This window comes from Sinohyriopsis cumingii, chromosome 6, assembly GCF_028554795.1.
Source record: "Sinohyriopsis cumingii isolate HCF-2022 chromosome 6, ASM2855479v2, whole genome shotgun sequence".
Lineage (NCBI taxonomy): Eukaryota > Metazoa > Mollusca > Bivalvia > Unionida > Unionidae > Sinohyriopsis > Sinohyriopsis cumingii.
The window spans coordinates 114,647,472-114,661,151 of NC_142966.1; the positions used below are offsets into that span (position 1 = coordinate 114,647,472).

The window sequence follows — 13,680 nt, forward strand, 5'->3', positions numbered from 1 at the left end:
GACACACAGATTGATCATTTCTAGCACTGCCTTCTACCTCTGTGGAACTTTATTTTTAACTTGACAACTTATAATATTTTAGAAATGAACTTTGACCTTCATCCTGGTCCTCATATTTTTATATATAGGGAAAAGTAAACAGAAATTCTTTATTCCTATCTTAACATGCAAAGTGGAATTTAATCTTTTAGTTGTGTTCAGTTTTAATTTGAAAGGATTTATTTATTTTAATTATTCACTGGAATTACAAATTGTTCATTAATACTTTCAGACTCAATCTCTCTCTCTCTCTCTGCATCATCATTTATTGCAAATCCCCTTGCATGACTGTCACCTATGTATAAAGACCACCTGTTTGTGAAGAACTCTTGTGTGGCCCTCTGAGTGGCTGTTATACACATTTTGATTGCATATCTGTTTTTTCAGGATCTGGTGAAGGACCTTCAGATTGCTAAGAAGCAAACATGGGAGGAGAGAGAGAGACAATCCATGAAGCATGAGGAGGAGCGGAAAATCAATTTGGCAAACAAGGTTCTTATTGTATTTATTTTTTATCTCCTTATTTTTTGTTATATATGTGCATTATAGGAATTCAGTTCATTTGTGTGTGTGTGTGTATGTTAATATATATATATATATATATATATATATATATATATATATATATATATATATATATATACATGCACTGAACAGTAACAGTTTTTATTGTGCTCAGTTCCTGTTAATACACTATAATTTATTTTCATTTAAATGAAGATATTTTACAATTGTGATCAGTTTGGCATTATGATTAATAAGGAAGTTGTATGTCCATCCCATATTTACATAGATTTATTTTTCTTGTCTGATGCAAACAAAGTTTTGACTTGAGCACTGTGGTGGTATAAGTGATTTGAGCATCTGCCTCAGATGCAGGAGGTCACAGGTTCGAACCCCAGCTGAGTCATACCAAAGATTTATAAAAATGGTACTAGCAGCTGCCTCGCTTGGCACTCAGCATTAAGAGGTGAAGAGGTGTTAGGACTGGTTGGCCTGGTGTCAGGATAACATGACTGGGTGGTACATCATGCTACATGTTTGCAGCATGATGCCCTAGTGCTAGACATCACTATAAACTGCCTTGCTGCAGACATTGTAGCGATATGACTGAAAATTTTTAAAGCTACATTAAAAATCTAAATCACACACACGCAAAATCTGGACTTGGGAGAAGTAAGTGCATAGGGTTTAAGTTTTTTGGTAGTGCTGTGATATTTATTAGGATTCAACCCCAGAATATAAACAAATAATTAAACAGAAACCTCAAACAATAATCTATGATGATAAAAAAAAGTTGGGGCAAAGATAGTTGCATTTTCGTGTCTATCTGCTTATGGTTACAGTAATCATAAAATGTTGATGTGACATAATTTTGATTATCTGAGCACATTTTAGAGTGATATGCCATTTACACTGGATTCAAATCTCAGAATGAAGTGACTTACTCTCCCCATCCAGAATAACAGGGAACAGTGAGTTTACATAGGTCAGATTATAAAAGTTCAATGCAGTCCCAGAAAACAGTTGTTAAACTTAACTTTTGAACTAAATAATACAAAAACAACTAATTGAACTTTACATAATTTTCTTAGTTTGATTCAGCAGATCTTTTGTTCCACATTGTTTTACAAATGACAAACTTTTTTCCGTCTTCTCTCCAGTCTGGTATCTATGAATTTTCTATGCCGATATGATGTACAAGGTCAAGACAACATTTATTGTGTATGTGATTAAAAAGGGGAGATAAATGGTGTTAGATTATCAGTAGTATGTATTTAGCTCCCTCTAGGAAACATGCAGCTACACTTAACCTCCTGGATTCACTTTCATATCCATTTGTCTTTCTGTGTATCTGTCCATCCTATTTCCCTGTCATGGCTGTAACTCTCATCTCATTGAAAGTAAACTTACAGTGTGGCTGCACCATGGAATGATGTATTAGACAGCCAAACTGGGTTATTAAGACCTACTTTACTTATAAAAGAGCCTACAGTTTCATTCTGAAATAACTACCAAGTTTTAGAATCATGAAGTGTGCAAACAACACAGCAATCTGCAGAATATTGCCAAGTTTATTGATATAAATGACCTTATTGCAGATACAACCATGCCCTACTCATTTGCATAAAGTAAATGGTTTTATATTAGCACTTCCCTGGTGTGAATTAGTGTTAATTGCCTTGTACATGCTGAAACATTTATAGAAAATAGTTGAACAATTTTCAGTTTATAACAATTGAATTTTTATTTGATACATAGAAGCAGTTGGACAGGTGACTGACTTTAGTCCTGAAAGTCCATAAAGCTGCCGCTGTGTCTGTAATCAAGCGATGCTTCACACCTTTGCTGGCGAAAGTATTAGTCGGCGGTCCATTCAACTTATTGTGTTTGGGTTTGATGCATTAATTGGAATTTTATACATTGTATCATAACAGGGTGTGTTGGAATGGGTGATGGACAGTACAAAGAAAGGAAACAAGGAGATGCAAGACAAGATTCAGCAGTTGCAGGCAGATAGAGATCAGGTTAGTCTTAAGGACAGACAGAAAGCAGGATTTGGTCATATATATATATATATATATATATATATATATATATATATATATATATATATATATATATATATATATTACAAATTATGATTTTTAGATGTTCAGATAATGATAATGACTGATTGTGGTGATGATGATGGCTATAATTCATTTTCTGCTTATTATGATAGTGTTGGCAGTGGTCATAATCAAAGTAATAATGATGATGATAGCATGATGAAAATAGATCTTGATGATGATGTGTTATTAGTTGTCTGAAGTGTTTTATCAACAGTGATAGATTGCTTAGGGGGCGCTCACCAGTTAATATGTACTTTTGAGAGAGTGACGATGTAAGGTGAAGTAGTTCGCATTTACAACATGCACAATGGAGAGAATGTTGGCATACCTCTATGCTACATTAATGTAACATGGATGATATTTCTTTGGATATTGTACTTTTGGAAATTTTACATGATTTAAGCACACTGCTAACTAAAATGACTGCTCCCTTGTGTTAAAAAATCAGCCTGAATTATTCTAAAGTACACTATACATAGCAGCTATTAAAATAGGGAAAATTAATTTTGCCAGACTAGACAATACCAGATTCTGAAAGTGCAATGAATGAATTACCAAATATATAAAATGTAAAAAAGTTATTAGCTCTTTTTTATACAATTTACCTCGGAAGTTCAGGAAGTGAAAATGACCAAGTAGAGCTAGCACTTATTTGAAAGGTGCACATCTGAAGTAAGGCCAAGCTGTATATGCTATAACCCATAGTACACCCATCAATCATACACCAAAAAAAGGGAATTACCGGTAAAGGTTCTTTGAATTATACCTAAGATATACAAGGTCTTTTTTAAATAGCCAGTATAACCAGTGAGGAAATCTGGGGAAATTCTTTTTCTTTAAAATCCTAACCCTATGCAAAATACGAAACTTTAGAGCACAACCTTAGTGCCTTGTAGATCAAAACTATTCTTTTATCCAGGCACTTGGCTTCCAGTATCAGAGTGTTACATTTTCAATGGCAATATACCATATATTTATTTGCCTTTTTCGATCAAACATGTTTCTTATACTAAATGTTTCATATTACATTAAATTAAAATTTCCCCAAATTAAATTTAGATTTGAAGATTTGATTTCAAAACAAGTTTATGAAGTAGATAATTTAGTCAGATTTGTCCAGATTAAATGAATTACTTTGCATAAAATGAAACTGTATCAATTAAATTTAATTAAATTCTGTCAAATTAAATCACACTGTAAGCTGTAAAATAAATTTAATTTAATCATACATATTTTTGTAGCTTTCTGCAAAATACAATGGGAAGAGAAAGGAAGTTGATGTCCTAAGGGAGCAGCTATCAAAGAAATTGGCAGAACATGCAAAATACACAGCCAGTGGTATGTTTGATATGTTCACCAGTGTGTTATATTTTATATGTTCAACAGTTTGTTATATTTAGTATATTCACTAGTTTATTATATTTGATATGTTCAACTAAGTGTTATAATTGATATATTCACCAGTATGTTATATTTTATATGCTCAACAGTGTTTTATTTTGTATATTCACCAGTGTGTTATAAGTTAAAGTAGCAAGATATTATACTGACTTGATGTCACAAGGAATGGAAATTCTGTTACACTTGCTGTAACAGGAAACTTACAAGTCTCAGATATTTTATAAAATAATTGCCTATGAATTTCATCCTTAATTTTCTTCATGAAAGTTATAAAGTGACAAAGAGTATTCTGTATTTTGGCTCACTGAGTAAGTCAGGTATTGGTCAATCCAGGTTCTCCATATTGCATGTCTTTATTAAGCCATTATATTGAGTACATTGAAATAGACATGTTAAACAAAATTCAAAGCCAGTGATAACTGTTAATAAGTTGCATTTAAAACATCAAGCCTTTAGTCTCGTGATTCTGCTTTATTCTTATTCTTGCTGACATAAGCTAATCTTTGCATGTAAACATGAGCCATATCAGCTTTGTTGGTGTAAACTTATTGCTGATCAAGCCAGAGTTACCCCCCTTCATTGTCTAAAACGTTTGCAATTAATGCCTGTATGTTAAGTACCTTAATTTCCATAAGAAAAATGTTACATGTGAGACATTATATTAGAGTTATCTCTCCTGTATTGTCTTGAGTTTTTGTATATTATCCTATTACATAACATTCTAATTCTGCATTTTTTATGCAGCATGAAATAACAGATATTTAATACTCTGTCCATTACACACAGCCCGTGTTTTATGTCAAATGCATGAGAAAATTTCAGAGGTTGCTGTCTTTTTTCTAACAGCAATTCTCTGATTTTTTTTCATTAAATGATCTGTGAATCAGTGGGTTTGTCATTAACACAAAAATACATTTTTAAATTATGATCATATCAGACGTATAAATTTCAGGCAAAATGAATGAATCTGAGACTAAGAGTCAGGTGGTTGCCATTCAGAATTTGAAAGCTAAGCTGAATACAGAAAGTGAGGCCTTAAAACATCTGAAACAACAGCTTCAGGATGTCCAGGATAGTCAGAGACAGGCCAAAGAGGTTATACCTATTATGATGTAAAACTTGTCTGTTTTCTTTCTTTCTTTCTTTATATTTTTCTCCTCTTCTTCCTTCTCCTCATCCTTCTTCTTCTTTACATGCACAGAGACACACATTCACCCCAAGGTCTGGATGGTCCTAAAAAAAATGGTGTTGCTGAGAGGTCCAATATACCCAACACAGCAGCCATCTTGAAAATCTTGTTATCACTGTTTCTCTTGAGTGGATGGTCTTATCAACATGGAGTTCTGGGGAAAAGAATTATTACTATAATTAGTTGGTCCTAAATGAAAACAGTGCTGATATGACATTCAATATGGCCACCCCATCAGCAATTTTGAACATTTAGTTATTGTTAATCCGCTTGAATTAACATATCAACATAGAGCTTTTACCAACAGACCCTTCGCGGTATTGGTTTCTGCATGGACATACAATGTGACCATCACAGTGGTCATGTTGGAAATCTTGTCATTGATACTCCTGAATGGATGGTTATATGAACAAAGGTGTTTCAAAAAATACCTCTTATGATGTCTAAATGGTCCTAAATGAAAATTGTGCTGATCTGAGCTCCAGTATGGCCACTATGGCAGAAATCTTTGAAATCTCATGAAAGTGACTGCTCATGAATGGAAGGTCAAACTGGCATGGCGTTTTCATTAGAAGATGTGATGTCTGGTTTGTCCTAAATGAAAGTGGTACCACATGGACATCAAGTAAAATTGAAATTCTTTTTACTGCTACTCCACTTGAATGGATAGTCATATCAGCATGGTGCTTTTACTTAAAGATTTCTCATAATGTCTAGCTGGTCATTAACAAAAATAGCACCAGTCTGGCAATTGCTAATCTTGTTATTGCTACTCCTCCTGAATGAAAAGTCACATTAGCATTGGGTTTTCTATCTTGTTATTGATACTTCTCCTGAATGAAAGGTCACATTAGCTTGCTACTCCTCCTGAATGAAAGGTCACATTAGCATTGGGTTTTCTATCTTGTTATTGATACTCCTCCTGAATGAAAAGTCGCATTAGCATTGGGTTTTCTATCTTGTTATTGATACTCCTCCTGAATGAAAAGTCACAATAGCATTGGGTTTTCTATCTTGTTATTGATACTCCTCCTGAATGAAAAGTCACATTAGCATTGGGTTTGCTATCTTGTTATTGCTACTCCTCTTGAATGAAAAGTCACAATAGCATTGGGTTTTCTATCTTGTTATTGCTACTCCTCCTCAATGAAAGGTCACATTAGCTTGCTACTCCTTCTGAATGAAAAGTCACATTAGCATTGGGTTTGCTATCTTGTTATTGATACTCCTCCTGAATGAAAGGTCACATTAGCATTGGGTTTGCTATCTTGTTATTGATACTCCTCCTGAATGAAAGGTCACATTAGCTTGCTACTCCTCTTGAATGAAAAGTCACATTAGCATTGGGTTTGCTTCTTGTTATTGATACTCCTCCTGAATGAAAAGTCACATTAGCATTGGGTTTTCTCCAGAAGACTTCTATGCTGTTTAGTTGCTCTTAAATAAAAATTGTGCGAATCCAATATCAAATATGTCCACCATGGTGACCATCTTGAAAGTGTTGCTACTCTTCCTATGTGAAAAATCCTTTCAGTTTTGGGTTTTCTCGAGAAGGCTTCTTATGATGTCTAGGTGATACTAAATACGGACTGGGCTGACACAATTTTGTCTAAAGGCAATGCTGGTATCCCTTTGTTCTACCGTACTATATTAATTCTTTTATGGTATTTTACTACATAAAATTGGCAGGATTACTGTAGCTAAGTAAATATTTACTTATTTTAAGGATGCTTACATCAAGCAAACTACCCCTGTGTTATTATTGCAATTTTTTCTGAGACTTCTTTATTGTATTTTTTAGACAATATTAAAGTTTTGTACCATGGTACCTATGATTCAGAACCAAGAAATGTACTTAATTCAGTGCAAGTTAATGTCTGCAATGCACATGCAGTGACATCATGATATAAACACTATAAATGCATCCAATTAACCAAACACTGGTTTTGTGGTTTTGATACTTATACCATATTTTTTAATCAGTTATGTATTTAAATTTTCAAGTAAAACTATAATTATTGGTGATTTTTGACAATTTTAATTCAATAATGCAATAACTGACAATTGTAACATGAGCAATGCAATTTTAAAGTTGTCCTAATGTTCAATGTTTGCCATTGTCCATTGAAATTATACATATTTTAAACAAGTAGAAACAATAATAAAACAGAGGAAAGTTAAATTTATTGTATTTTTCAAGCAAATTATATTAATTTATAACATTTAAATCTCATAATTCATAAGGATAGTACCTTAATGAGCACAGTCTTTTTAAAAAAAAATAACATTACAATCAGTAAATTACACTGATCAGCAGAAAACACAAAATGTTTATGGTGTCCCAAAACTTATAATACATAAAAAATACCATAATTTCATGTCCCAACTTTTATAGTTCATCAAGAATTATTTATGAAAATAATTAAGGGTATCATAAGACTTACTGCCATTAAAGTGTGCAATGTCAGGTCCACTATTATGAATAGGCATGCAATGGCAGGCAAACTAGAATGCAGTGGCAGGCAAACTAGAATGCAGCGGCAGCCAAACTAGAATGCAGTGGCACTAGGCTGTCTAGCATGAAATGGTAGGTTTATGTCAGTGTTGTATGAGTTATTTACAGAGTTACTGGTATTTGTGGAGTAAACATAGTTTATAATTTCTTATTATAACAGGGTGCCAAGGCTCAGATCACAGCATTAAAGGGGAATGCTGAGCTTAGACGGAAAGTTGAGGTGAGTACATACAATCCATTTTATAATACTGTCCCTGGGATGCATAAAAGTGACTCACATGCATTATTAATGACATACACTCAGACAGACAGACAGACACACACACACCCTTAGACTGGTTGTATCATAATAGGGAGAAAAAAAACAAAATAAGGTATTTAATAGTTGAAAACCATATTATGTAAGGTTCTCAACAACAAGGAATGAAATCAAGTAAATTTAGTTAGTAATAATAGACCAAATTTTTCCTGGTTTAATAGGAACTATGAACATAAGAGCAGTATACTGAGGTTATATGAAACACCCAAATCCACCCAAATCTACCTCAAATCCACCAAAATCAACACCAAATCCACCAAAATCTACACCAGATCCACTCGAGATATACCTTGATATGTGTAATATACAAAGTATATGTTCTTTATATATCATATATCACACAAAATATCTGAAAAGTTGCAGTAGATGGTGATAGAATGTATGTTCTTTTAAGTTATATCAGTCTAATTATAGCAACTCTTAGTATCATTAAGAGGCTCACATCCATTTAGCATTTGGGGATGCACAATTCACTCAGGTAATCAATCCAGTAATTTAAATTGAAATTTAATCATCTCTATTCAGAACTAACCATTGAAAAAAAACCAGTATGTCAGGTAAAGATACGAAAAATAGTCTTAACTTTTGTTAATTTGGCTTTTCCAGTAAATAAACAAAATGGCTGGTTACACTTTTGGTGTTTAATTTTTTTAATTAAACATTAAAATAAGCTGTAGTCACATGTCAGTACATGTAGGTTAATGTGACAGAGTAGTGTTGTGTATTAGGTTCATTTAGGTAAAAACAGATCTGAACCACATTTTTTAAAATCAGTTTTTCATCATATACTCAATACCCAAGAAACATACACTTGGTATATATTAATGTAATTTGAGTATGTTTAAAATATATATGTGCACATGCAAATACACACAAAAGAAATAAATAATGAAAATTCTAATGTCAAACAATTTTTAACAAATGAAAAAGTTTTAAGATTTTATAAATGTCAATAATATGCATGAGTGTGTAAAGAAAAACATAACCAAACTAGTTGTTAAGCTATGCAAAGAAAATATTAACCATCTACTGCAATTTTTCTACTTGACTCATACACAATTCACCTCAGATGTTACCATAACTTCAAAAACCTCCATGTCATGTACCTTTTCATATATGAATGCAAAGCTTATGAACAAATATTTTTCCATTATTCAAATTAAATAATAGTATTCCGTATTGTTTGTGATTAATTTTACACTTTTATTTTAATTATTCCCCCCTACCTCAACCACACAAACAAAATTGGAGGATGTACTGGAGTCAGTTATTCATCTCTCCAATGTTTGTTTACTGAATATCTCTTGAATGCTTTGAGATATCTTTTGTGGAACTTTGTATGCTTTTGTGTCATGACTACACATCATGTCTGGTAAAAATGAAGTTTGTAATGATCATTTTAAGAGTTATAAACATTTTTAGGGTCCTGGATGGCTGAGTGGCTGAAAGTGCCCACTTTTACCAATCACTGCCATCTCACCTCTGTTTGTGTGGGTTAGAGTTTTAGGCTCAGCCAGTGTGGGTATGTGAGAAGGCTTGCCAGTAGTTTACATTGGGGTAGTGGTTCTTACTGGTATTAGAACTCTGTGGTCATAAATTAAGTAACAGAAAGAAGCAAAACTAACAAGTTCTGTAAAACTTAACAAATAATTTAATTCTCTAGTTAAAAAAATGAAAATTTAAGAGGACCTTACAGTATTATGAATTAAATCTAAAATAACCCTAAAAAGTTTTACACAAATCCAAATGAGTTGAGTATACTGAATGAATTCCAATTCATCAATATGCTTAGGTGCTAACAGTCTTCATGTATTACATTTGCATTTAAATTCACAGTAATTCCAGAATAATATTTTAGTCCAATGAGCACTTTGTAATTCCAGTGAATAATCCAAATTTATGTTTCCTCTCAAATTATATCAAACACAACATTAAACAAGATCTGCAGACAAGAATGTGGGAAATAAGAATGAAATAATTATCCAGCTCCTTATATACACCCATATAGTCCTAAAATGCAATTTTTACCAAATCACTATGTGACATTTCACAATACAAACATTTTAAAAGAATCCACTTGACCAGTCCATCCAGTGGGAAGTAACTTAATTCTTCTAAGAACACACCTGTCCTCACTAGCCAGTGAGAAATTACTCCAGATTTGTCAACAGGTTCAATATATAGGTAGAGTTTCATATATAAACACCTATTTATAGCTCAATAGCTTTAAAATAGAATCTGCACCCATTGAAAACACTTAGCTATATAATATCTTGTTTATATATGATCACTACAATTTATTATCAAGAACACAAATTGAACATAATTTAGATATAGTCATGTACCAAAGATTTCACAAAATGTGGATATACATAGCACAGTTTTTTTCTCCACCAGTTATACTGGCCACCATGTATAGTATATAATGCGCTTTTTTCAATTTTTTTTTTAAATCTTTTTTTTTCTTCATCTGTCTCTCTCTTTCTCATGCTTTTGACAGTTAATGTCTCCTCAATTGTTTAAGATATCTTCTTGAAACTTGGTATGCTTTAGTAACATCACTAGAGCTTGTGTCACATATAAGAATGGTTGTTAACAGATTACTACTTTTAGAATGGGGGTGGGTAAGGTATTCCACAAGCACTAGCTTAATGACAGATCTATGGTGCTTGCCTACCCTCCTAGAAGTTTTCATCCCCTACAGTTTTAAAATGAAAAGCATCAAGGATATAACAATTGTCAAGTACTTAGTCATTTCATGCATTAATTTATAATTTCTAACGTAACTGTCACCAGGGGGTCACTAATAGTATCATCTTGTTTATTTTTCAAACCAAACAGAAATTTTCAGGGCAAACAAGCCCAATTGCTGTCCTTGACTGGTTCCTGGAAAAGTCCATATTCAGTGATACATAGAGGGTATAAAATGTGTCATCTGCATTCAGTATTTGCAATGTCCTTCTTTAATGTTCACAAAAAAAAAGATTTAGTTATTTTCATGTGTGCATAAATAACTGTCATAGGTAAATATTTCCACAGATTCTTAAGTGCAGACATATGTAAATCTCATTATGGATGAAAAGTTCTCTATATAAAACACCAAGGGACAAAAAATAATTACAATTCATGACAGCTGATGCAATATGAAAATATAGACGTTACAGAAAATTACAGACATCATAATGGTATGGACATTTTGTCAATGCTAGTCTTTCACAGACAAGGACTTTCTTTCAGGGATTTTCTTTGCCTCTGACACCTAATTTTTTTTCATTTAGCAAATATTTTGCAAGTATCTAATTTACATACATTTTGGTGCATATTTTGTAGTTGGAGGAGAGACAACGTTTGGAGAAGGAGAATCGTGAAATGATTGAAGAGGAGCTGCACCGAATGAGGTTTGATCTTGAGAATGAGAAGACTGAAATCCAGCTCCAGATTTCGCAGGGCAAGAAATATTCCACACAGGCTGGAGCCGAGCTTGAGATGAAAGTTGCAGAGATGAATTGTGACAAGGCAGTTGTCACTCTCCAGGTATACTGTAAACAATGGAGCTCAAGAAATGCTTGGGATAAAATACTGGAATAATGGTTTGTACATGATGTTGAGGTCCTGTGGTACATCTTTACCAGTGTTTTTTCACCAGTATTTTCTGACAAAGGAGGAATTATCCCCTCTGGCATTTCTTGATAGAGGGAGATCATTTTTTAGGGGACAGTTGTTTTAAGATTAAGGCAGACCACTCTTCTTTTGCCAAATGTGTGTCACAAATAACTTTTAATAAATAAGGATGAAATTATTTATTCCTATCATCCGTATTGGTATGGCAGCAGCAGGTGCCAAAACGAACTAGTGACCAAGACCTGCACTTAATACCAACATAAATATACAGTGAAACCACTTAAAACAGTTTTGAGGAGTTTGGGTTTATTGTGCGTATTGTAAATGTGAAACAAATACGCCATTTTGTATATCAGTAGATTTGTCAGCACATCATCATCAGGGCATAGCATAGGGTTTGGCATAAATTCATACTCTTTGACTTAATTTTATCCTGTGAGGATGGTTAAGTTCTTTGATGCTTAGCTGGTCATTCTGAAATCTTGACATGCAAATGAAGACAAGTAACAGCCATGGTTGCTTCAATACATGTATGTAACAATTGTCAAGTTTAAAAATGAGTTGAGTGAATAATGTTTTGTTGGTCTCCATAAACAAAGTATCAAAAGCTAGGCTACATGCCTGGTTATTAGAGCCTATTTTATTGATCATTTCTATAAATCAACACCATCAATCATGATGAGATAATAAAAAGATAAATGTATTCTTTCTAAATAAAATTATCTACAAGCATTTAGTTATTGTCATTTTCTTTAAAGGTGAGAATACTCTGGATTAGCTAACTTTTGCCCCTAATACGGTCTGCTATTTAGCTGAAGATTTCAAGTACTCAGCATTTTTAAATACTTTGTTTTCAGTAAATACAACTTTCATTTCCATAAAATTAGGTTTTATTACCACTGAAAGATAATACTGTAAATGGGAAATGTTTGCCAGGATTAGATATTTGTAACTTTGATAACACTGGCACAAAATTGTGAAAAGTTAACCATATGAACAGAATAAAATAATCCCAAAAATGCGAAATGGTACAATTTGAACAATCATGCAGATTTGTAATCAGAAATTTTTTAAAACTTATTTCTCCTTTATATAACAATTTTATTAATCGTATCCCTGTCATCACTCCAGCTAAAAGCCTTTGAGAAGGAAAAGCAGCGATTGATAACAGAGTTGGACGAGGTGTACAATCAACACAAGGATGAACTGGAAATACTACAACTACAGCACTTCCAGGTAAGGCCTGTTCCATTTAAATATACCTGCTACCCAGGTAATGTCTGTTCCATTTAAACATACCTGCTAGCCAGGTAATGGCTGTTCCATTTAAACATACCTACTACCCAGGTAATGGCTGTTTCATTTAAACATATCTCAGCTACCCAGGTAGCGACTGTTCCATTTAAACATGCATTGTACCCAGATAAGGAGTATGGACTGTTCCATTTAAACACACAGAGAACCTAGGGAAGGGATATTTCAAAAACTGTATCCCAGGGTAATCTGATTACTCAAAGAGCGCATATTCAAGAGTGCTCTTAAAACTCACTTATTTCGACTGCAAGAACTAACTTAAAGACCGAATAATGTTTCCTACCTTAAATATTTTCAGCATGTTGTTTATGTTTTTTAATTTCATGGTGTTTGTTTTTTGTAATAATATCATTATATGTTTTTTATGTTATAGGTGTTGTCTAATGTTGTAAAGCACTTAGAATTTGTAAAGATTAGGTGCTATACAAAGTCCTCATTATTATTATTATTATATAAAAACAATATAGATTTCTAAATTGCATCCATGGGTGACTAATCCACCTTAAAAAATTTCCCCAGGGTTTCAAGTATATTTAACTGGAAAAGCCCTAACATAAAATGTTATGTTCTTGCTAGATTAAATTTTCACACATGAAAAAAACAAAAACATATTTATGACAATTGTTCACAGATTAATGATTGAATGAATATAGCACATGTTAGTTTA

At 32.9% G+C, this 13,680-nt stretch overlaps 1 protein-coding gene and 1 long non-coding RNA gene across 3 annotated transcripts in view; one reads left to right on the forward strand and one right to left on the reverse strand.

Annotated features, from left to right (window-relative positions):
- Positions 1-13,680, forward strand: part of LOC149797769 (kinesin-like protein KIF13A) — a 56,584-nt gene that overhangs the window by 34,926 nt on the left and 7,978 nt on the right. Inside the window, exons 15-21 of the mRNA XM_089962713.1 lie at positions 427-531; positions 2,478-2,567; positions 3,896-3,992; positions 5,008-5,150; positions 7,920-7,979; positions 11,409-11,612; positions 12,831-12,935. Of these exons, the coding sequence (XP_089818839.1) occupies positions 427-531; positions 2,478-2,567; positions 3,896-3,992; positions 5,008-5,150; positions 7,920-7,979; positions 11,409-11,612; positions 12,831-12,935 (804 nt within the window). The remainder of the gene's footprint in view (positions 1-426; positions 532-2,477; positions 2,568-3,895; positions 3,993-5,007; positions 5,151-7,919; positions 7,980-11,408; positions 11,613-12,830; positions 12,936-13,680) is intronic.
- LOC149797770 (uncharacterized) overlaps positions 1-13,680 on the reverse strand; it is a 61,046-nt gene that overhangs the window by 31,998 nt on the left and 15,368 nt on the right. For both annotated transcript variants that reach the window (XR_016421876.1, XR_016421877.1), the window contains exon 2: positions 5,158-5,398. This is a non-coding gene — a long non-coding RNA (uncharacterized LOC149797770). The remainder of the gene's footprint in view (positions 1-5,157; positions 5,399-13,680) is intronic.